General features: G+C 40.2%; 2 protein-coding genes across 8 annotated transcripts in view; one reads left to right on the top strand and one right to left on the bottom strand.

Moving 5' to 3' along the window:
• Nucleotides 1–2554, bottom strand: part of sobpa (sine oculis binding protein homolog (Drosophila) a) — a 53634-nt gene extending 51080 nt beyond the window's left edge. For 3 of the 6 annotated variants that reach the window (XM_046865459.1, XM_046865475.1, XM_046865484.1), the window contains exon 1: nucleotides 2079–2553. In XM_046865459.1, coding sequence (XP_046721415.1) covers nucleotides 2079–2450 — 372 coding nt within the window. In that variant the 5' untranslated portion in view covers nucleotides 2451–2553. Of the gene's footprint in view, nucleotides 1–2078 lie in introns of all 6 variants that reach the window. The other 3 variants (XM_046865468.1, XM_046865493.1, XM_046865500.1) reach the window with 2 other exon arrangements.
• A 6670-nt stretch (nucleotides 2555–9224) lies between these two features.
• Nucleotides 9225–24260, top strand: part of pdss2 (prenyl (decaprenyl) diphosphate synthase, subunit 2) — a 30345-nt gene continuing 15309 nt past the window's right edge. The window contains exons 1-3 of one of the 2 annotated variants that reach the window (XM_046865511.1): nucleotides 9225–9436; nucleotides 10308–10568; nucleotides 19385–19519. In XM_046865511.1, the coding sequence (XP_046721467.1) occupies nucleotides 9381–9436; nucleotides 10308–10568; nucleotides 19385–19519 (452 nt within the window). In that variant the 5' untranslated portion in view covers nucleotides 9225–9380. Of the gene's footprint in view, nucleotides 9437–10306; nucleotides 10569–19384; nucleotides 19520–24260 lie in introns of both variants that reach the window. The other variant, XM_046865517.1, reaches the window with a different exon arrangement.

Genomic DNA, 24260 nt, shown 5'->3' with positions numbered 1-24260 from the left:
TCAAGGCTCTTCTCTATTCTGGCACCAAGGTGGTGGAATAAACTTCCCCTAGATGTCCGAACGGCAGAGTCCCTGGCTATCTTAATGCAACGGGGGACTTGTATATCTCTCTGGACAAAGGTGTCTGCTAAATGCCACAAATGTAAATTTAAATGTAAGCTGCCACTGTTGGGCCCTTGGTAAAGGCCCTTATCACTTTAGAAACTATTATTATATCTTACTATTTTTGTTTAATGTTTACAATAAATGAACATGTTTCTATATTCTTCCTTTTGTATGGATTTGTAAGATTTTTTTTAACAATTACACTGATAAAGGAAATTGTGTACATGGAAACAGTGTGCATGACATACAGAAAGACACATTAATAAAAAAATTCTAATTCTCTTTATTCAAATATTTTATATTAAAACGGTCGATATAAAATGTCCACACGTGCAGCCATAAATACAATTAAATTAATTTAATGAATTAATTAAAATAAAAACAACTACATGCCTATATAGATATATAAGCAGAACTAAGAAAGGGGAAAGAGAGGAATGATCGAGGAATGAGATGGATGGAAGAGGGATGATGGAGGGATGAGAAAGGAAAAATGGGATGAAGAGAGAATGGGATTGTGGAGACATTATGTCAAATTGTGAGAGAAGAATGATGGTGGTATGAGAGGAAAGAATTAGGAATTGAAAAATGAAATGAAAAAATGAAAGAGAGGGATGATGGATGAATGAAAAAGGTTGATGGAGGAATGACAGTGGAATGAAAAAGAGGAATGATGGAGGGGATGAAAGAGGATACTGGATGAATAAAAGAAGGATGATGGAGGGATAACAGTGGAATGAAAGAAAGGGATGATGGAGGGATGACAGTGGGATGAAAACAAGAGATGATAAAAGATGATGGAGAGATGATGTGGAATGAGAATGAGAGCGATGATGGAGGAAGATGAAAAGGTGAAGGTGGAATAAAACTGAAGGATCATGGAAAGCTGACAGGGAATGAGAGAGGTATGATGGAGGGATGACAGAGGATGAGAAAGATGGATGATGGAGGGATGACAAGGGATGAGAGAAGGGGATGATAGAGGAAGATGATGGGGTGACGGTGGGATGAAATTGAGGATGATGAAGGGATGACGGGATGAGAGAGAAGGATGATTGAAGACAGAGAGATGAGCGAGCGATAAAAGAGAGGGATGATGGAGAATGATGGGGGGATGAAGGGATACAAGAGATGGGAATAATGCCTCTCTAAGTCACAACAATAAAATCGTTCCAAATGCTACAAACACTAAACCAATACGAGCAGAAAACACAGAAAGAAAAAAAGAAAGAAAGAAAGAATGAAAAGAAAGAAAGAGAGAATGAGAGAGAGAGAGAGAGAGAGAGAGAGAGAGAGAGGGCAGGCCGCACGCTTCGATTCTAGCGCGCTGTCGCGAGCGAGCAGTAACGAACATCTGGATCGCTCGAGACGGCGGAAACAAAAGGTGCGCGAGATATGAGCACAGCTGGAGCTGAAGCGGAACGATAGCCAGTCGCGGACGGAGCGTGTGCGTTGATGCGCGTGCGTGCGCGCGCGTGTGTATGGATGATGCCTGTGTGAGAGAGAGATGCATGCCCTGAAGTGGCCCTCTCAGTCGTGGTAGTAGGACGTGTAGCTGAATTTTCCATTTCAGCTGTGTGAAATGAGGAAAGACGGTGGGCGCACGCGCGCAACACACACATACACACGCTGTCTCGCTCTCTTTCTCTCACACACACATATCATTTGCTTTTAACGTTCACACCTTAGCACACGTTCACGCCTAACGCCGCGCACCTGATGCACAGGAAGAGAGTGTACAGAAACAGAGAGCGCGTGTTTGCGTTTGTATGCATGAGGTGCGCGCGTGTGCGCGTGAGTGTATTTGGGGGGGGCAACGCTGACCTGCACAAATCAAAGCTGAAAACTCTGCCTCACACACGCCACACGCTTAAGAATAGCGCCCGTGAATAACGCCCCCCAACACACACACACACACACACACACACACACGTCCCTTTCTCCCTCCACCCCTAGAACCCAGCGGAACCCACCTTCATGTCTGCGTTGATCTCCCGTTTGACGGGGTGCGCGGGTTTCCGGCTCCTCTTGCTCTCCGGAGCTCTACTGCCCTCCTTCTCCGTTTCCGCCATGCTTCGATGAAAGAAAACAAAACGAGAAAAAAAATTCCTCCGTGCGTGCGTGTATGAATGTATGTCAGAGGAACTAACGTGGGCTCGCGGAGCGACGGTACAGACACCGGGAACCTTTAGGATGTGTGTGTGTGTGTGTGTGTGTGTGTGTGTGTGTGGAGGAAGGAGAGACAGGAGGAAGGGGGGGTATTTAGGGTCGCCCCGGGAGAGGGACGGGGATAACGACGCTGCTGCCGCCGTGCGGGGCTCACGCTGCCCGGTGCGCTCAGCCATCTTCTGCTGCTGCGTGCCGTGTCTCCGAGCTGTGAGAGAGGGATAGAGAGAGAGAGAGAGAGAGAGAGAGAGAGAGAAAGGAGGAGGGGCCTGTTATTCGGTAACCGTACGCGGCGCGAGGCTGTTTCCTCCCCGTTTTTTTTTCCACGGCTCGGGTTACCGCACAGCGCGAGCGGATGGAGTTTCACATTGTTGCTGCAGGAGACGAGCGCGCACACACAAAATAACGCGCGCGCGTGTGTGCGCGTGTGCGCGCGCGTGTGTGTGTGTGTGTGTGTGTGTGTGTGTGTGCTTACGCTTTGCATGCTTTTTATCCAGATCAGAGGATTTCCCATGAAGGTTCTAAATAGAAACGTCTAAATAGGAAAATATATTTGGTTCCTCGTGTAGCTTGTCTGAATTTTTCATGAAGGGGTTCCACCTTCTAAAAATCTGAGGCTTCTGGCCTATTTGTATTTAGCTCAAATAATTTGACTATGATCTAGAGTTTGTCTAGGTCAAATTTATGGCTAAAAGTGTGTCTGTGTGTGTGTGTGTGTGTGTGTGTGTGTGTGTGTGTGTGTGTGTGTGTGTGTTAGTGTGTGTTGGATCTTAAAAGCAAACAGTGTTTAAAACCAAAAGAAAAGAAAATCACTCCAACCTGAAGTGAAATCAAATTTAACATTTTCAGAAACTAAAAAATCTTTTAGGCTCTCCTTCGAAAATGGATGTGTGTTCGATTCTCGGAACCTGTGCCTCAGCAGCGTTACGGGTTCTTCAAAACGGATAACATAAACACACAGTAAAGTTCTAGTTATTATTATTAAATTATTTATTGTTAAATTATATATATATATATATATTTCACTGTATAATGCTATAATACACTATAGCTCAAGATCATTACACTATAGATTAAGGTTTACAATATAATATATTATTATATTATATTATATATTAAAAGATTTACACTATAGATTAAGATGCTTACAGTATATATGAAGAGCCTGATTTTATAAATTAAGACTATATATTATAGATTTATACTGATATTATAAATATTATTTTTAGATTATGATCTTTACACTATAAATCAGGAGCATTACACTATAGATTAAGATCTTTACACAGTAGATTATGACCTTTACACTCTAATGTAAATTATGATTATTTCAATAAAGATTATGACCCTTACGCTATAGATTATCAATTGAATATCAGTTATGACATTTACACTATACATTATGACCTATACACTATAGATTATGACTTTTGCACTACAAAATAATCCCCTTTACACTATAGATTATGACTTTTGCACTCCAAAATAATCCCCTTTACACTATAGATTATGACCTTTACATTTAGATTTTGAGAGTCACACTATAGATTATGACCTTTACACTATACATTATGACCTATACACTATAGATTATGACTTTTGCACTACAATATAATCCCTTTTCACTATAGATTATGACCTTTACACTAAGATTTTGAGAGTTACACTATAGATTATGACCTTTACACTTAGATTTTGAGAGCTGCACTATAGATTATGACCTTTACACTAAAATGTTGAGAGTTACACTATAGATTATGACCTTTACACTAAGATTTTGAGAGTTACACTATAGATTATGACCTTTACACTAAGATTTTAAGAGTTACACTATAGATTATGACCTTTACACTAAGATTTTGAGAGTTATGCTATAGATTATGACATTTACACTATAGATCATGACCTTTGCCCTATAAATTATGTTATAAGACTAATAAATAATCTATAAGATTTATAAAAAAGTTTAAGACCCTCATAGATTAAAAGCCTAAGCAACCTGGTGGCACAAGAACATCTCTCTGTTTCTCTCTCGTTCTGTCTCTCTCTAGTCTGGGAGATCAGTAGCAGACGCCGGTGTCCGCTGAATGAGCGCATTGTTTCCTCGCGAGAACTTTATCCGGTGGTAAACACTTTCCACACGAGCGCGGATTCGGTTTCTCCACCGCGTACATCTAAAAACAAGTGCGGACTGTGTGTGTGTGTGTGTGTGTGTGTGTATTTTCCTCTCTCTTGCTCAGATTGGCTTTCATTTTCACTCACCATCCGACTTCGAGCGTAATGTGGATCAAGTGCAGAGGAGTATGGGATGGTAAACACAAGCGTGGGTCTAATAATGCAGTGACAAATATGATTATGGGATGGAATTCACATCTCAGGGGAAGAGGAGGGGCTGCTGGATTATGTGCTTATGAAACAAAAAAACTTTGTGTGTGTGTGTGTGTATGTGTGAGAGAGAGTGAGAGAAAGAGGGAGAGACAGAGACAGAAAGAGACAGAGTCCGTTTCAAAAAGACAATTAAAGGATTTCGACACAATCCACACAATTTCAGGGTGGAGATGTAAAACATATGGGTTCACACACACACACACACACACACACACACACACACACACACACACACACACATACTTGCTCTTTCACCACACAAACATCTAAATGTTTGTCAGAATGCTTTCTGTGACATTGTCTATTGTTAATCATGCTGTACAAATAAAGGCAGCAGGTAGCCGGAATACCCAGAATGCAATTCAGGGAGTATTTATATTAAAGTTGGAGCTTTGGAATTTGATCTGTCTAAGAGGAGTGTACAGACGAAGAGGGTGAGAGCTGGACAGACTAGACTAGAGCACTACAGCACTGCTGCATCACTCTCTAATTATAGAGATTAAATGAGAGTTAAATTTCACTGCATTATGATTTGGAGATAGTTGCAACATGTAAGTCATTAGGGTGGATATCCTGCAGTTTGAATCAGATTATGACCTTCACACACTAGATTAAGAGATTTGGACTATAGATTTTGACCTCTACAATATGATTCAAATCTTTACACTATAGATTAAGTGCTTTACACTATAGATTATGAGCTTTACACTATAAATGAAGATCTTTACACTACAGATAATGAACTTTACACTATAGATTATGATCTTTACACTATACATTAAAAACGTTATACAGTAGATTAAGAGCTTCACACTATAGATTATAATCTTAACATTATAGATTTGGCATTTACACTGTAGATTAAAAGCTTTACACTATAGATTATAACCTTTACTCTATAAAATAAAAACTTTACACCATAGATTATGACCTCACACAATATAATAGGATCTTTACACTATATATTATGATATTTACACTATAGATTATGATCTTCACACTATAGATTAAGAGCTTTACTATATAGATTAAAAACATTAGACTATAGATTAACATCTTCACACTATAGATTATAAATTTGACATCACAGATTATGATCTTTACACTATATATTTAGTTTACCACTATATATAACATTTGCACTATATATTCTGACCTCTACACTATAGATTAAGAGATTAGCACTATATATTATGACATTTACTCTATAAAGTAAAAGCGTTACACTATAGATTAAGAACTCTACATATATAGATCAAAAGATTTATACTATAGATTAAGAGCATTACACTAAATTAAGAGCATCACACTATAGATTATAACCTTTACTCTATAGATTATAACTTTTACTTTCTACATTATGAGCTTTACACAATCATTAATGAGCTTTACACTACAGGTTAAAAGTTTTATACTATATATTAAGAGCGTTACACTAGAATAAGAGCTTCACACTATAGATTATGACCTTTATAGATTATGACTTTTGCTTTCCACATTATGATCTTTAGATAATTATTTAAGAGCTTTACACTAAAGACCATGATCTTTACCATAGATTGGGTTTTACTCTATAGAATATGACCATTACACTATAGATTATGATCTCTACACTATAGATTAAGAGATGTACGCTATAGAGTAAAAACTTTACCTTATAGATTAAGAGCTTTACACAAAAGATTAAAAGCCTTATGCTATAGAGTATGACCTTCACACTATAAATTAAGAGCTTTACAGTATTGATTAAAAGTTTTATACTATAGATCAAGAGCGTTACACTAGATTAGGATCTTTAAACTGTAGATTTTGAAATTTACTCTGTAGATTATGACTTTTACTCTCTACATTATGAGCTTTACACAATAATTTGAGAGCTTCACACTATAGACTATGATCTTTACTATAGATTGAGTTTTTACGCTATAGATATGACCTTTGAACTATAGAGTAAAAGCTTTACAATGATAGATTATGACCTCTACGCTATAGATTAAGAGACGTACAATATAGATTAAGAGCTTTACACTTTATATTAAAAGATTTACACCAATATTGTGACATTTACACTATAGATTAAAAGCCTTATGATACAGATTATGACCTTTACATTATAGATTAAGAGTTTACAGTATAGATTCAAAGCTTAATACTATAAATTGAGAGTATTACACTAAATTAATAGCTTCACACTATAGATTATAACCTTTACTCTATAGATTATGACTTTTACTCTCTACATTATGAGCTTTACACAATAATTTTACGAGCTTTAAACTATAGACTATGATCTTTACCATAGATGGTGATCTTTACACCATAGACTATGATCTTAACAATGTAGATTATGACCTTCAGACTATAGATTAAGAGCTTTACACTCTAGATTATGACTGTCACACTATTATGATTTTTTTTAATCGAAGCATCCAATGAAGAAGTAATAAATATGAACCTTGTTCTGTCTCAGAGGGTCTTGAGGGTAACGGTAATGAGAAAGCAGACACTTGTAAAGAATGGAACAGTTTTACCAAAACAGAACAAAAAACATCTTCCCTCAGTGTAATCGGATCAACCGCGCTTCTCTCTAATAAAAGAATCCTGAGCCGCTGCTTTAAGAAGGTAAACGGCATGTGTAGTTAATTAGACTAAAGAAACCCAATCTGAAATAAAAGGTCAAATTTACTAAATTTCAAAGGAATCTGGCTGGTGGGTTGTGTGTGTGTGTGTGTGTGTGTGTGTGTGTGTCGTGCTTCCATTATGTAGTCTTCCCTTTCTCCCAGTGTGTGTGTGTCGGCATAAAAGTTGTCTATGTGGTTCATCGATTTAAAAAGTGTGCATCGGATAGAAGTTGGCATTTGTATCGTGATGAATCAATTTTTTTTACATATTTGCATCTGTAAAAAATTATTCATTTATATATAATTATTTGTAAATGCACTATACCTTTATTATTTAGAAAGCGACTAGTAATTTGTGACCAATATTTGATATGTAGATTAATTTCTCAGCGCTAAACTGTTTCTTGAGCGTGTTGTGATATGACGTATCACAACACTACTGAGACTGAAGGACGTCCTGAGAGTCACATAAAATATAGATTTACATGGCAGAGGTAGAGCTGCATCTTCCTGGAGACAAAACAGGAAAAGAACATTTGGTTTTATTTATTTATTTATTTAAATTTTTATTTTGCACTACAAAGTGTTGTGTGTGAAAGGGCCATGCATTAGAAATCAGAAGAAACTTAAGTAAATTGATGATTTGCTGTCTGTACCATATTGAATTGGATAGCATCATATTTTTTCCATTGCATCATATTGCAATAAATCACACTGTGTTGAATTCGAATAAAAATCGGGTCTTACTGCATCGTAATATGGGTAAATTGTATCACATCACATTGGTAGCTGCTTTGTATGTATCTTTAATGTAGCGTAGCGTTGGCTATGCATCCAGATGTGAATCACATTGTCATTGGCTATAGAGATACACATACCTAGTGTGTGTGTGTGTGTGTGTGTGTGTGTGTGTGCCTGCCTTGCTCAATGCCAAGTGTCCTGCTGAGTGAATCTCCACGATCTGTCTGCTTTTCAGATTTATATGATTTATAACTTGTTAAATCAAACCCAGGACACAAGGGATGCACATCTGCTCAGTGTTAATCAATAAACCCATTACAAATTGTGACAAACGATCAATTTGAGGTTTATATGAAGCCGTTAAAAACACAATCATTTCGTTTTTTTAATTGTATAACTTTTTTTTGGGCAGCACCCACAAACTGGGGGGTATTTATCCGGTAATTAATTGGATATCTCAAACAATTTCAATCATTTCATGACTCATCCTGAACTAGTCTTGTATTTGCCCAATTAAATGTACACTACAAGGGAAATGTCCCTCCCTTAGTGGTGTGTCTTGCTCTACAGTAGCATTAAATAGTTTGTTTTTGTGTCTTCACACATACTATCCCCTTGTCCATCCATCTTTTGACAGTGAGTAAATAGTTGGAGTTTTCTTCTGGAAGAGGGTGAAGTGTTTTAAATGTGTATACTCAATGCCAGAATGTCACATCCCTTAGACTAAAGGAGAATTACACACTTTTGGTGCATCTTCATCAGCAAGAGTCAGTACTATCATATTACCAACAAGACACAGGTGTTTTCCATGTCCAAGTCCAAAAGCTCACGAGTCGTTTACTGGACGCACATAAGCAAAACAAAATCTTTGTAGAAAACAGAATTGAGTCGTTCATCTCATGAGTCATCTGGTCTTGAGTCGTTCGTTCTTTTGTCATGTGACTCCCATAATAATAATGACACTTGGATGTGTGTGAATAGTGCAACATGTCACCGTACAAAGTATATTAAAATTATTATTATTATTTTACACAAAAAGACCTTTGAAGTTTATATATATATATATATATATATATATATATATATATATATATATCAGGATATTAATATTTTGACAAAAAAACTAAATCTGTATTTTCGCCTATTTGAGTAATGATATATTCCCACTGCCGTGAACAGACACCAAATTGGGACTTCTCATGCACTTTTGCGACATGCCGTAAAGCGCGTCCGTTCAAGATGGCCGCTCTGGTGCATATATGGTTTTAGTAGTTCCTCAGTAGAAAGCCGTTCATTCTCCTCCCTTAAAGCCTTTCTGAGTGGACTATCAGCTGGGAATTAAAGCGGAAGTACTGTTTAATGACAGGAGGCGATTTCGGGCTGAAAACCAGATGCGTTTCATTCAATAAGAAGGTGACATTGAGAGTGACAGTCGCGTGTGTTTTTACATTACTTATTTTATGTCGCAACCGTTTTCAGGCATGTCGTGCCACGATTGGTTAGTGTTAAACCGCGTATTGGATTGTGATTGCGTAAGAGCGCGTGCTCAGAGATTCTAGCCAATCAAGGTCCAGGAGGCGGGATATAACGGAATGCGGTTGGGTACAAACTGACAGTTGGTGGTGGTGATCTGACATTACTGACTGAAATATTCATACAAGTTACATCCTTTTAGGAAGAGACAACTAGAAGGGAAAATAAGTGCAAGGAAAAGAGGGGAAAACTTTCAAAGCAGGAAAAATGAGAGATGGGAGAGACAGAAAGAAAAAGGATGGCAAAGAGAGAAAAAGTGAATCAGATAAATAATAAAAGAAAACAGAAGTGAAGAGAGACAAACGGCAAGAGAGAGGGGGGTGAAAGGAAGAAAAAAAGGAGATGGGAAAGAGAGAGTAAAAAGAATGTGAAAAAGTCAAAGAGATAGAGAGAAGAAAAGGGTACATGAGAGAAAAGAAAACTTATTACAACGAGCAAGGGATGAGAAAGCGATAGAAAGAAAAATTAGAAAAGAATGCGTACCCAAAAGAAAAGAATAAGAGGAAAGGATTGAATCACCAAAGAGAAAAAATATGTAGAGTGCAAAGGAAAGAAGGGTGGAGGGAAAGAGGAAAAGATGAGATAAAGGAAAAGCACCAAGTTTACAAAAAAGAGAAATGGAGTACTGAGGAATGGTAGGAAGGAAGAATGATGGGGGAGGAAAAGGAGTAATGAAAAGGGAAAGGAAGTAGAAAACGGATGACAGGAAGTAGAAATATGATGTGTAGAAATCTGATAATTTTCCTTTTTAGGTTTTTTCACGATGGCCGCACGTTCTCGTCTTGCTCTCCTCGCTTCTCTGGGTCCACCGAGGAGAGGATTGAGGAGCTTGAGTCTGTTCTCCGGCACGTCCCCGTCCAGCTGGAGCAAAGTGGTGTCTGATGCGGAGAAGATCGTGGGATACCCGACGTCCTTCATGAGTTTACGCTGTCTGCTCAGTGACGAGCTCAGCAACGTAGCCATGCACGTCCGAAAACTGGTGGGAACCAAACACCCGCTGCTCAACACCGCCAGGTTAACACACACACACACACACACACACACACACACACACACACACACACACACACACACAAAGTCACCTACTTACTGAATCCAATGTGCTTCTATGGTGGAAAAGTATTGCCACTTTTCTTCCTCTTCCACTAAAAATCCATTCCTTTTTTCTTTTCAGATTTCTTTCATTTGTACTTTGTCTTTCTGTCTGGTTTACATTCCTGTTTTTGGAATGTGACTGTAATGCCAAATATTGCATTAGTTAAAAAATTTATATTCATACATATCTCATTTATTTACAAACTGAAACGTTCTTTCACTGTGTGTGTGTGTGTGTGTGTGTGTGTGTGTGTGTGTGTGTGTGTGTTTATAGTCCTCTGTCCTTCATCAAGGTTAGTTTCTGATTGGCTGAAAGTCACAGGGGGTTTCGGGGAGACGAGAGAATGAAATGTCTGTCACTAACAGAGAGTCACTAACAGCTGGAAGCAAATTCCTTGTGTGTGTCAACAAACTTGGCCAATAAACCTGATTCTGATTCCGATTCCGATTCTGATTCTGATTCCGATTCGATTCGATTCTGATTCCGATTCTGATTCCGATTCTGATTCTGAAGGAAACGATGAAGGCAGTGTGTGAAAAGTGGATGAAAGAGCTACAAAAACGAATAAAGGGAGTAAAAAGATTCAAAACAAAGATTTAATTTATTTCCTTTCCCTCTTGTTCCTTTTCTTTTCTTTGTCATTCTTTCCCTTCTTTTCCCTCGTCATTCTTTCCTTTCATTTTCTTTTCCTTTGTCATTCTTTCCTTTTTTTTCCTTTCCTTTCAATTCCTTCTTCTTTCTTTTCTTTTCTTTTCTTTTCCTTTTAATTCCTTCTTTTTCTTTTCTTTTCTTTTCTTTTCTTTTCTTTTCTTTTCTTTCCTGCTTAATTTGTTTCTTTCATTTTCTTCATCCTTTCCTTTCATTTCCCTTCCTTTCCTTTCCTTTCTTTTCTTTTCTTTTCTTTCCACTTTTTACACTGTGTGTGTGTGTGTTTGTGTGTGTGTGTGTGTGTGTGTATGTGTGTGTTTATAGTTCTCTGTCCTTCATCAAGGTTAGTTTTGATTGGCTGGAAATCACAGGGTTTTGGGGAGGCGAGAGATTGAAAAGAACGGAAAAGGAAATGTTTGAAAAGTGGATAAAAGGGCTACAAAAACAAATAAATGGAGAATGAAGGGTAGAAAATAAAGGAGAGGAAGAATATCAGGCCGAAGAGTATGAGATCTCTTACAGTGTGCAGGTGTGTTCATGCTTTTGTGGGCGTGGCCTGATTAGTTTAATGGGATTTTTAGTTGCAATATATTACTTCAAAAACGCAAACGATTTCAAAGAAACACAAATGAACGAATCCACTGCTCAGTCTGAAAACAATTTGTTTGTTAAACTAAATGCTTTCAGCTTTGTTTCTTGCTACGAGTTTTTTTTTCAAGCCCTCATTTTTTTCGTCATAACGTCTCTATGCATGTGTTATAAATGATTGAAGGAACCACCGCGGTATTGTGTTGATGTTGTGGTTGCAGATGAGGCCGAACCTCACGTATCGTAATCGCCACCATTTACGTTTCTCTCCAAACTCTTACCATTTTCAGATTACATGTGATCATCATTACTCCAAAGTTATAAACGTTTCGTCACGTTTTTTCTTCTCCCCGTAGCGAGGCGAGACCAGATTCGGCTCCCTCCTGTGGCTGTAGCCAGCACTTCCTGTGGCTTTCTGCAGGCTACGGCCGAGATTGACAGATCCAGCGCGCTAATGAGCTGCATAACATAACAACCAAAACTTCAGCAGATCTCATCTCCATGTCCATGTCCATGTGATAACCAAACCTGGTGTAACGAGTCTTTCCTTTCCGAGCCTTTCTTTTCCTTTCCTTTCTATTTCTTTCCCTTCCTTTCCCTTCATTTCCTTCCTTTCCTTTTCCTTCCTTTCCCTTTCCGTTCCATTCTGTTCCGTTCTGTAACGTTCCTTTCTTTCTTTTCTTTCTTTTCTTTCTTTTCTTTTCTTTTCTTTTCTTTCCTTCTTAATTTGTTTCTTTCCTTTTCTTCATCCTTTCCTTTCATTTCCTTCCTTTCCTTTCCTTTCCTTTCTTTCTTTTCTTTTCTTTCCACTTTTACACTGTGTGTGTGTGTGTTTGTGTGTGTGTGTGTGTGTGTGTATGTGTGTGTGTTTATAGTTCTCTGTCCTTCATCAAGGTTAGTTTTTGATTGGCTGGAAATCACAGGGGTTTTGGGGAGACGAGAGATTGAAAAGAACGGAAAAGGAAATGTTTGAAAAGTGGATAAAAGGGCTACAAAAACAAATAAATGGAGAATGAAGGGTAGAAAATAAAGGAGAGGAAGAATATCAGGCCGAAGAGTATGAGATCTCTTACAGTGTGCAGGTGTGTTCATGCTTTTGTGGGCGTGGCCTGATTAGTTTAATGGGATTTTTAGTTGCAATATATTACTTCAAAAACGCAAACGATTTCAAAGAAACACAAATGAACGAATCCACTGCTCAGTCTGAAAACAGTTTGTTTGTTAAACTAAATGCTTTCAGCTTTGTTTCTTGCTACGAGTTTTTTTTTCAAGCCCTCATTTTTTTCGTCATAACGTCTCTATGCATGTGTTATAAATGATTGAAGGAACCACCGCAGTATTGTGTTGATGTTGTGGTTGCAGATGAGGCCGAACCTCACGTATCGTAATCGCCACCATTTACGCTTTCTCCAAACTCTTACCATTTTCAGATTACATGTGATCATCATTACTCCAAAGTTATAAACGTTTCGTCACGTTTTCTTCTCCCGTGGCGAGGCGAGACCAGATTCGGCTCCCTCCTGTGGCTGTAGCCAGCACTTCCTGTGGCTTTCTGCAGGCTACGGCCGAGATTGACAGATCCAGCGCGCTAATGAGCTGCATAACATAACAACCAAAACTTCAGCAGATCTCATCTCCATGTCCATGTCCATGTGATAACCAAACCTGGTGTAACGAGTCTTTCCTTTCCGAGCCTTTCTTTTCCTTTCCTTTCCATTTCTTTCCTTCCTTTCCTTCATTTCCTTCCTTTCCTTTTCCTTCCTTTCCTTTCTTTCTTTTCTTTCTTTCTTTCTTTCTTTCTTTCTTTCTTTCTTTCTTTCTTTCTTTCTTTCTTTCTTTCTTTCTTTCTTTCTTTCTTTCTTTCTCTCTCTCTCTCTCTCTCTCTCTCTCTCTTTCCCTTCCTTCCTTACTTCCTTCCTTCCCTTCCTATTTTAAAAACAATGCCTTGAAAAAAGTTCATAACTTTTTCGTTTATAACCCAAACTCTGTCCTCGTCCTTTTATCTGGCGATGAACGAGTGAACGAAGAAATGAATTCAGAGTCAGAGGACAGAAAACTGAGATGCCAACGTCTGCCATTGTGGGTATTTGTGTGACTGGCGCTTCTTGGGCAAGGAGACACGGAGGGAAAGAGGAGAAGGCAGGGTCCCCTCCCTCCTTTCATTCATCCACCCTCTATCCCTCCATCCCTCTATCCTCGACACCCAAATGGATTGTCATATCAGATTTAGGTGTATAGGTTATTACACCCTTGGGCTCCGGTTTCCAGTCCTGTCGTCTGGATCGGCCAGATTGGGTTCCAGTTATTTCTTTCCCTGCATCCCTCTCTCCCTCCCTTTCTCCTAAAGTAATCCTGTCTTTCCCTCTAACTTTCAGTCTCCGTGTCATGTAGACAGTTTCAATGGCCACCAAAGACGAAGCATCTCCCTAAAATGAAACTCGAGTTCCATGAGCTGCCAAACAAATCCATATCAAAATACCTCAATTTCTTCTTCGGCATCTTCGTTTGGTCATCCTGTGAGCTTTTGTGATATATTGTGATAATTTTTCCGAAAGGTTTGTGTGGTTGTGCATAAAACCCGACCATGTTTCCAAACAAAGGAGATGATGATGGAGCCTTTGAGGTGCAGGTGGAATTTTAGCCCAGCCAACCACCTTTCCACTTCCTGAACATGTAGAGAATCTCCTGCTTTCACAGGAAGATGTGATTTTGTAGATGTTTGCCAATCTAGTTGTTTACAAAGCTGGTCAAGGTCTTGGTGTTCCACTAGGAACTTTCTGAAACTCAGAAAACAGACCTCAAGCTTGCAGGTTCTTTGAAGTGCAGACCCCAGCAGGCACGGAAACAAGCCACAGGGTCCTTTGATTTTACTGTTAGATACAAAAGATAATGAATAGTTTGAGAAACACAGCTTTAGTTTTTTTTTCTTTTTTCATTCATAAAAGTGATCAAGATTTTTTTGCTTTCATAGTTTGAGCAGCATTTAACAGTCAGCTTTCACACCAACAAACTCTCGGTCAAGAGAATTCAAGAGAGATCTTTATCCTCATCCTAATCCTCACCCTTAACCTCAATCTTCCTCCCATCCTTAGCCTCATTCTCTTTCTTTTTCTTCATTCTTCAGAATGAAGATAAGGATAAGGATGGGAATGAAGATAAGAATATCAAAGATAAGGATATCTCTTTATTCCCATTCTTAACCTCATCTTCATTCTTATGCTCATCCTCATCCCAATTCCCCTCCTAATCCTCATTTCCATTATCATTATCATTCTCATCCTAATCCTCATCCACCTTCACATCCTAATCTTTATCCCCATTCTCATTCTAATTCTCATTCTAATCCTAATCATCATCCCCATTCTCATCCTCATCCTCATCCTCATCCCTATTCTCATCCTAATCATCATCCCCATTCTCATCCTCATCCTTATCCTATTCTCATCCTAATCATCATCCCCATTTTCATCCTCATTCTCATCCCCATTCTCATCCTCATCCTTATCCCTATTCTCATCCTAATCATCATCCCCATTTTCATCCTCATTCTCATCCCCATTCTCATCCTCATCCTTATCCCTATTCTCATCTAATCATCATCCCCATTTTCATCCTCATTCTCATCCCCATTCTCATCCTCATCCTTATCCCTATTCTCATCCTAATCATCATCCCCATTCTCATCCTCATTCTTATCCTCATTCTCATCCTCATTCTCATCCTAATCATCATCCCCATTCTCATCCTCATCCCTATTCTCATCCTAATCCTCATCCCCATTCTCATCCTCATTCTTATCCCTATTCTAATCCTAATCCTCATCCGCATTTTGATCCCTATTATCATTCTAATTCTCATTCTCATTTCAATCCTCATACCCATTCTAATTCTCATCCCTATTCTAAATCTAATCCTCATCCCCATTCTCATTCTAATCCTCATTCTCATCCTAATCCTCATCCCCATTTTTATTCTCATCCCAATCCTCATCCCTATTCTCATTCTAATCCTCATCTTCATTCTCATGCTCATCCTCTTCTTTAACCTTATCCTAATTTTTATCTTAATCCTTATTCCAATTTTCACCTTCATCCTTATCCTGATTCTCATCCTAATCCTTATCCTAATTTTCAGCCTTATCCTCACCCATATCCTCAACTTTTATCCTCACCCTTATCCTTAACCTCCCCTCATCCTAATCCTTATCCTCATCATTCTCATCCTTACTCTGATTCTAATCTTTATCCTAATGTGTATCCTTATCCTCATCCTTATCCTCATCCTCATCCTCACCTCATCCTAATCCTTATCCTAATATTCATTCTTATTCTCATCCTCATTTTTCTCCACATTCTTATCCTTCTCTTCTCTTCTCTTCTCTTCTCTTCTCTTCTCTTCTCTTCTCTTCTCTTCTCTTCTCTCTTTTCATTTTCATTTTCATTTTCATTTTCTTTCTTACCTAAATCATCATTAAATCATAAATACATCATGGCTAAATCATGGTGATTAAACTGTGCTGAGATACAGAAGACAGATGAGGTGATGACGGATTATCCTTCTCCTAACGCTCTGATAAATCATCAGGTTCTTCACCACTCTCACATCCGAATAAACATCAAAAACCTTATCACTTCATTCACTCCATTTCATTTGTTCATCGCACATTCCACTTGTCCTTCCCACTTTCCTTCCCTTTCTTTATCCTTCCCTTTCTTTTCCTTCTTCATCCTTTCCTTTCCTTCAGTATTTTTCTTTGGTTTCCTGCTTTTCCCCCCATTCCCTCCTGCTCTTATTTTTCCTATTTCCTTTCCTTTTTGTTTATTTTTCCTTCCATCCTTCCTTCCTTCCTTCCTTCCTTCCTTCCTTCCTTCCTTCCTTCCTTCTAATCCTTTTCTTCCTTCCTTCTAATCCTTTTCTTCCTTCCTTCTTTCATTGTAATCCTTCTAATCCCTTCCTTCCTTCCTTCCTTCCTTCCTTCCTTCCTTCCTTCCTTCCTCCCTCCTCCCTCCTCCCTCCTCCTTTCCTTCTAATCCTTTCCTTCCTTCCTTCTAATCCTTTCCTTCCTTCCTTCTTTTGTTCTAATCCTTCTAATCCTTTCCTTCCTTCCATCTTTTGTTCTAAACCTTCTAATCCTTTCCTTCCTTCCTTCCTTCCTTCCTTCCTTCCTTCCTTCCTTCCTTCCTTCCTTCTAATCCTTTCCTTCCTTCCTTCCTTCCTTCCTTCCTTCCTTCCCTCCGCCCTCCCTTTTATTCTTCCTTTATCTTCTCATTCTAATCTTTTTCCTTTTATGCAATTTTTAATTGAATTTCTTTGTCTTTCTTTTCTTTTTTTCTTACTAGCCTTCATCAGTACTCTTTCTCTTTTTCATAATCGTTTTACTTCATTGTCTTCAGATGCTTTCTCCTTAAAATTTTTGTACAAATGTTTGTTCTCTATTTTTTCCTGCCTTACATTTCATCTCTCCGTCGTACTTTTATTCCCTCAGTTTCTTTAAATCCATGTTATATCTGTATTATTAAAGCACTTCAGCTCTTTTTTCCGATTTTTTTCCTCTTTTTCTTTCTTCTTGTCTTCGCTCTTATTTTCTCACTTGCTCGTTTTCTCGCTCCATGATGAAGGTTAAGCGGGTCATAAGGAGGCGTGTCACTCGAGCTGTGTGTCTTAGGGGGCGTGTCTAGTTGTCATCTTGTCTCCGTTGCCACGGTGCTAATTCATGACGAGCAGCAGTGGTGCATAGTGTCTAAAAAAAAAAAAAAAGAAAGAAAGAAAGAAAAGAGCGCTGTTTGGTGCCGAGCTCCAGGCTGGAAATTAGAGATGGTGTGCAGCACACGTTCTCCAGGTTCTCCTGCTCTCATTAACAGCTCGTTAACAGCTCATTAATGGCCTCTGTAGCGTCTCAGTGGGTGTGTCTGAGCACAGAGATGTGGCTTTGAATGTTCGCTCTCTTCTCCCACAGTCACCTTCTGGTGCACAGCTTTGCCGTGTGTGTGTGTGTGTGTGTGTGTGTGTGTGTGTGTGTGTGTGTGTGTGTGTGTGTGTGTACACGCAGTTTTTGAGATGACCTGCATGACATTTTCATCGTCCGCTCATTTGCTTTTTGTCCTTTTCTTTTCTGTTTCTTCCAGCTTCATCTTGCTCTTTTCCTGCCCCCCCTTTCCTGTTTCTTCCACCTTTATTCTGCTCTTTTCTTTTCTTTTCTTTGTTTCTTCCTGCTCCTTCCTGTTTCTGTTTTTTCCTGCTCTTTCCTGTTTCTTCCTGCTCCTTCCTGTTTTTTTCTTCCTGCTCCATCCTCCTTTTCCTGTTTCTTTGTTTCTTCCTGCTCCATCCTGCTTCTTCTTGTTACTTCCTGCTCGTTCCTGTTCCTTTCTGTTCTTTCTTATTTCTTCCACCTCCTTTATTTGTTTCTTCCTGTTTCTTCCTGCTCCATCCTGCTTCTTCCTGCTCCTTTCTGCTCTTCTCTGCTCTTTCCTGCTTCTAATTGTTCCTTCCTGCTCGTTCCTGCTCCTTCCCGTTTGTTTCTTGTTCTTCTCTTCTTCTTCCTCCTTCTTCCTGCTCCATCCTGCTCTTTCCTGCTCCTTCTTGTACCTTCTTGTTCCTTCTTGCTCCTTCCTGCCCACACACACATTGGAAAACGGCCTGCACCAGTGTGTGATCTTGTGAAGTGAGAGGTTAGCTGTAAGAGCACCCGCTGTTTTGGCCGCCGCTTTTCTCCTTTGGAATATTAATGACTGTGTTGAAAGGCGCTTGGGATCATCGTACGCTCGCCCCCGGGACCTTACAGGACCTTACAGGACCTCCCAGTCCCCACACACACTGCCTTCATTACCACTTACACTTACACAGAGAGAGAGAGAGAGAGAGAGAGAGAGAGAGAGAGAGAGAGAGAGAGAAAGAAAGGTCACTTCATTAGCCAAGCTCTGCACCATCATTTACATACAATTACAGAGCATTCTTTGGAGTCTTTCTCTCTCTCTCTCTCTCTCTCTCGCTTTCACACACACACACACACACACACACACACACACACACACACACACACACACACGTGTCTCAGTCTCTCAGTACAAATGAAACCAGGATGCTTGGGTTAAAATTTTCTTCAACACAGAGCTGATTTTTATCTCTTGGTTGTGATTCAGTTTTTCTGAATTTTAAATGAATTAATTTAAAGGATTTAATTCTTTATTTTGAGTCATTTATAATATAAAGATGCACAAGAGTATGATGTTCTGATTATTAATGTCCCCAAACAGCAGGGGATATGAGCAGATAACACTTTTTATATTACAGTATATTTAAAATTGTAAAATGTATTTTTTATTTTATTATTTTGGTGTTTATTTTGTTTTACTTTATATGATTACCGATATACGACCATGTCTGAGATCGCATATATACATCATGCCTTTTCTCCATCTCTCTTTCTTTCTTTCTTTCTTTCTTTCTCTCTCTCTCTCTCTCTCTCTCTCTCTCTCTCTCTCTCTCTCTCTCTCTGCAGGGGGTTTGTGTATGACAGTAAACACAATCTGCAGATGCGAGGTCTGGTGGTGTTGTTGATGTCTAAAGCAGCAGGACGCAGCGGCTCGCCGTCTGACGCTCTACTACCCGACATGATCAGCGGCATTTACCCCAGGTCAGGGCACACGGGGCATTTAGACCAAACTCACTCCCTCATCTCCCAAAAAAACCTTCATTACATTCCTCTTCACCACCATCATCAACATCCACTCAGGAAATGTCCCAAACCACATACACTCCACATTATACACACTCACACACACTTCGCACTATACACAGGCACAGTGTGTGTGTGTGTGTGTGTGTGTGTGTGTGTGTGTCAGCTCTTTTCCTGTCTGTCTGTCTACCTGCCTCTCTTTCGGCCAGAGGTGTTTAAGAGCCTTCAGCTCTGGTCATTATTAACATGACTACACACACACACACACACACACACACACACACACACACACAGAGGTCATATGACTCAAAGGGGGCTTTAGGGAAAGATAGGTGTGTATTAAGCATCAGGCAGGTGTGTGTGTGTTGTGAGAGAGGAGCAAAACTTTGTGTGCGCACGTTGGGGAGTATGTGTGTGTATATATATGTATATATATATATATATGTATAAATATAAGAAAGAGAGCAGAGTGTGTGTGTGTATATATATATATAGAAAGAGAGCAGAGTGTGTGAGTTAGAGAAATATATAAGAAAGAGAGCAGAGTGTGTGTGAGTGAGAGAAATAACAAGAGGGGTGTGTGTGTGTGTGTGTGTGTGTGTGTGTGTGTGTGTGTGTGTGTGCGTATGCATGTAAGAGAGAGAGCGAGAGAGAGAAGAAGTGTGTGTAATGCATATGTGTGAGAGTAATAGAAAGAGAGCTGTGTGTATGTGAGAGGTGTGTGTATGCAAGAGAGATGAATGTGTGTATAAATGCAAAGAGAGAGAGAGTGTGTGTGTGTATGCATGCGAGAGATAGAGAGAGAGAGAGAGAGAGAGAGAGAGAGAGAGAGTGTGTGTGTGTGAGAGAGAAAGAAAGAGAGAGGAGAGTGTGTATAAGAGATAGGAGTGTGTGTGTATGTATGTGAGAGAGGAGGTGTGTATGTATGCGAGATAGAGTGAGAGAGGTGTGTGTTTTGTAAAGAGTGAGTGAGAGGAGGTGTGTATGAGAGAGAGAGAGAGGAGTGTGTGTGTGTTTGTGTATGCGAGAGAGAGAGAGAGAGAGAGAGAGAGGAGAGTGTGTGTATGTGAGAGAGAGTGAGAGAGGTGTGTGTGTGTGTGTGTGTGTGTGTGCAACAGAGATTGAGAAAGGAATGTGTGCGAGAGGATGAGGTGTGTGTGTGTGTGTGTGTGTGAGATATTTGCAATATTTTGTGCTGTCTATAGTTAGTAGTGACTGTGAGGGAGTTTTCATCTTGCGCTTTGTCCGGGGAAAAGATCAGCTGTACCTGCCTCACATCCGCTTATACACACACGCACACACACACACACACACACACACACCATCACTGATGCTGCCGTACTAAGACATTGTTTGGATGGTAGATGGCACAGTGTGACTTCTGACTAAGAAACACGTTACACATTCTGGCCTGTCTAAAGGCATGTGACTCTAAACAGGCCTCTGTGTGTGTGTGTGTGTGTGTGTGAGAGAATCTCTCTGCTTTAGTGCCAGCCAGTTACCAGAAGCGACTGTTTAATTTGGCAGTGTGTGCGTATGTGTGTGTTTTGCGCACGCTCTGAATGAACTCTTTCTCTCAGCCACTGTGGGACGAACACTCGCTCTCTCGCGCTCGTCTGCTCTTCTTCCTCCCTCTTTCTCACAGCCGCTCCACTGTTCTTAAAGTGTAGACAGGAAGTGACCTCGTTGTTCCGTCGCTGTGACATGGGCGTCATGGAAACGGGAATGAAGTAGTCTGTCTCGCCCCCAGTTCCTGTGTGTGTGTGTGTGTGTGTGTGTGTGTGTGTGTGTGTGTGTGTGTGTCAGGTGTGGAGGTCAACGCACATACACATCTCACTCTGTGAGATCGTTAGAGGTCTGTGTGTGTGTGTGTGTCTCTCTGTGTGTGTCTCTGTGTGTGTGTGTGTGTGTGTGTGTGTGTGTGTGTGTGTGTTGATTGATGGAGCGGTCGGCTGTTCTCCGCCCACTTGACACAAGACATTTGTAAAACGTCTTCTGCTTCGCCACTGCTCTGTGTGTGTGTGTGTGTGTGTGTGTGTGTGTGTGTGTGTGTGTGTGTGTGTGTGTGTGTGTGCGTGTGTAAGAGAAAAGAAAACGAGAGAGAGAATCTGTGTGTGTGCGCTTGTGTGAGAGACAGATGGTTCTGCTCATTAGTAGAAGAAAATGAGAAATCTCTAAAACACTCCATTATTCTCATTCAGAATTTATTGATGATGAATATTTCGATGCAACAGCGAGACATTTCCAGTATCACCGTGCAACACAAGGGATCTCTAGAAACCTTTACCCAGCCTTATTTGTGTGTGTGTGTGTGTGTGTACGTAGCTTGGCTTAGTGTGTGTGTGTGTTATGCAAAATTCACACTGATGTTTGTTGGCACTTATACACCAAATATGCAGTTGCCTTTAGCCACGCTAACAAATCTCTATTAAAGGTCAAAAACGCTGACTCGTGAATTACATGTGTATATACACAGACCAGGCATAACATTGACATTATAACATTATGAGAGGTGAAGTGAATAACACTGATTACCTCTTCATCATTTCACTGGTTAGTGGGTGGGATTTATTAGGCAGCAAGTAAACATTTTGTCTTTAAAATGTATGTGTTAGAAGCAGGAAAAATGGGCAAGCGTGAGGATTTAAACGAGTTTGACAAATTGTGATGGCTAGACGTCTGGGTCAGAGCATCTCCAGAACTCCAGCTCTTGTGGGATGTTTCTGATCTGCAGTGGTCAGCATCTATCAAAAGTGGTCCAAAGAAGGAACAGTGGTGAACCGGCGACATGGGCGGCTGAGGCTCATTGATGCACGTGGAGAGTGAAGGCTGCCCCGAGTGGTCCTCATAAACAGGTCCTCATAATGTTATGTCTGATCAGTGTATAAGCGCAGTGGCTTATCGACAGTCACATGAACCGAAGTCAGTCTTTATAGGTTAGACTGTTTATAGAATGTTTTTTTTGTTTGTTTTTTTTACAAAACGCCCCTGCGAACGAATTTCCGACCGAACGAATCGCATGAGGTGAAGTGAGATTAAGCGCAATCTCTCGTGCCTCCTTTTCACATCCGTTTTATTTCCTCAGCGGACTCGAATCACGATCAGATAACAGCGCAGGAGTATTACCTGACCCAAAAACAGTGCACCATAACGTAGTAATATAGTACCATAACGAGGATGGGGGAGGCGACCCCTGTTTAGGTGCATGCTGAGATTTTTTAATTGCATGTTCCTCCTGTGTGGACAAAATCTTTACATGAGGAGTGGTCAGATATGTTACACTAGGTTACCGCGTGTGTGTGTGTGCGTGTGTGTGCAGCACGAGTTAAATCTGCAGAGCAAATAGAGCGCGTGGAGAAAGTGGGCGTGTCCGGGGGTGGAACCTCTCATCTCTGTGGCATGAGTTGCCGGGCAACTGAGTCTCAAAGCTATTTATATTCTCCTCTCGGCTCCGCCCACTGACTCCAGTGCACACTCGGGAAGCACAGAGGAGCGTCGAGGTGGAAAATGGGATTTAGATTTGCTTTCTGCTGTTCATTTTAGCGCACAAGATTTGCTGGACGAGTTTGAACCGATCAGACGTGGCCTGGATTTCCACGCGCGCAAAGTCAGAATCCTGTCGAATGGATTCTAATGTCCGTGAAGGAGGCGTGGCCTCTGTGCTTGTCAGTCGAAGAGGCGTGGCCTCTGTGCTTGTCAGTCGAAGAGGCGTGGCCTCTGTGCTTGTTAATTGAAAAAGGCGTGGCCTATGTGCTTGACAATTAAAGAGGGTGTGGCCTTTTTGGTCCTAGGGAAGGTGAACAAGTCTTCTAGGCCTCTGTGCTTGTTGGCCACATTGAAGGAGGCGTGGCCTTTGTGCTTCTTAGTTTCAGTAAAAAAGGTGTGGCCTCTATGGCTGTGAGTCTCTTATAAGGAGGTGTGGCCCCATTGTGTGTCAGTTTTTTTAAAAGGAGGTGTGGCCCCTGTGGCTGTTAGGTTCTTATAAAGGGGTGTGGCTTCTGTGGCTATAAGTTTCTGATGAGGGGGTGTGTCTTTTATGGCTATCACTCCTTGTGAAGGTCTAATTCCCACCTTTGAAAGTGTGAATGCCAAATAGAGTAAAGTCTTGTATATTTTTCATAGCCTAAGAAAGATTTAAACTTGATTGCAACCTAAATATTGTGCTAGACTTCATAAATGTGAAGAGGCACGCTGTCTCTACTCTGTGTTTAATTCCCAAGAATTAAGGTGAAGTTACAAAGAAATGATTTGAACGTCCTCCTAGCGATGGTGCGTTTGGCGTCTCGCTTGTAAAAATGTGTGCTAAAAATAACTCCAGAGGTACTTTGATAACAAGTGCCACGAACAATAGATGTGATTGAAGAGAAATCCGTCTTTAAAAACAACTGAGAAATAAAAAGCATCTGATGATAAATAAGCATCCAAACACATAATGTGTAATTACTAGCAGACGTTCGAAGGCAGCGACATGGTCATCAGAGGGCTGATTACGGCACAAGAGGACGACGTCTGACCCCGAGAGGGACAAAAATATGGAGGAATGGCGTGGCGATGAAGAGACTCTGATGTTGTCTAATGGGAATTATTACCGTGCACACACACTCTCACGCACACACACACACACCCCTATGACCTCTGCTTAGGTTCATTATGATCCAGTGTTTCTCCAGCATTCTCCAGGAAAATAAAACCCAACAAT

Source organism: Silurus meridionalis, chromosome 2 (genome assembly GCF_014805685.1).
Source record: "Silurus meridionalis isolate SWU-2019-XX chromosome 2, ASM1480568v1, whole genome shotgun sequence".
Lineage (NCBI taxonomy): Eukaryota > Metazoa > Chordata > Actinopteri > Siluriformes > Siluridae > Silurus > Silurus meridionalis.
This window is presented reverse-complemented; position numbering and strand designations above follow the sequence as displayed.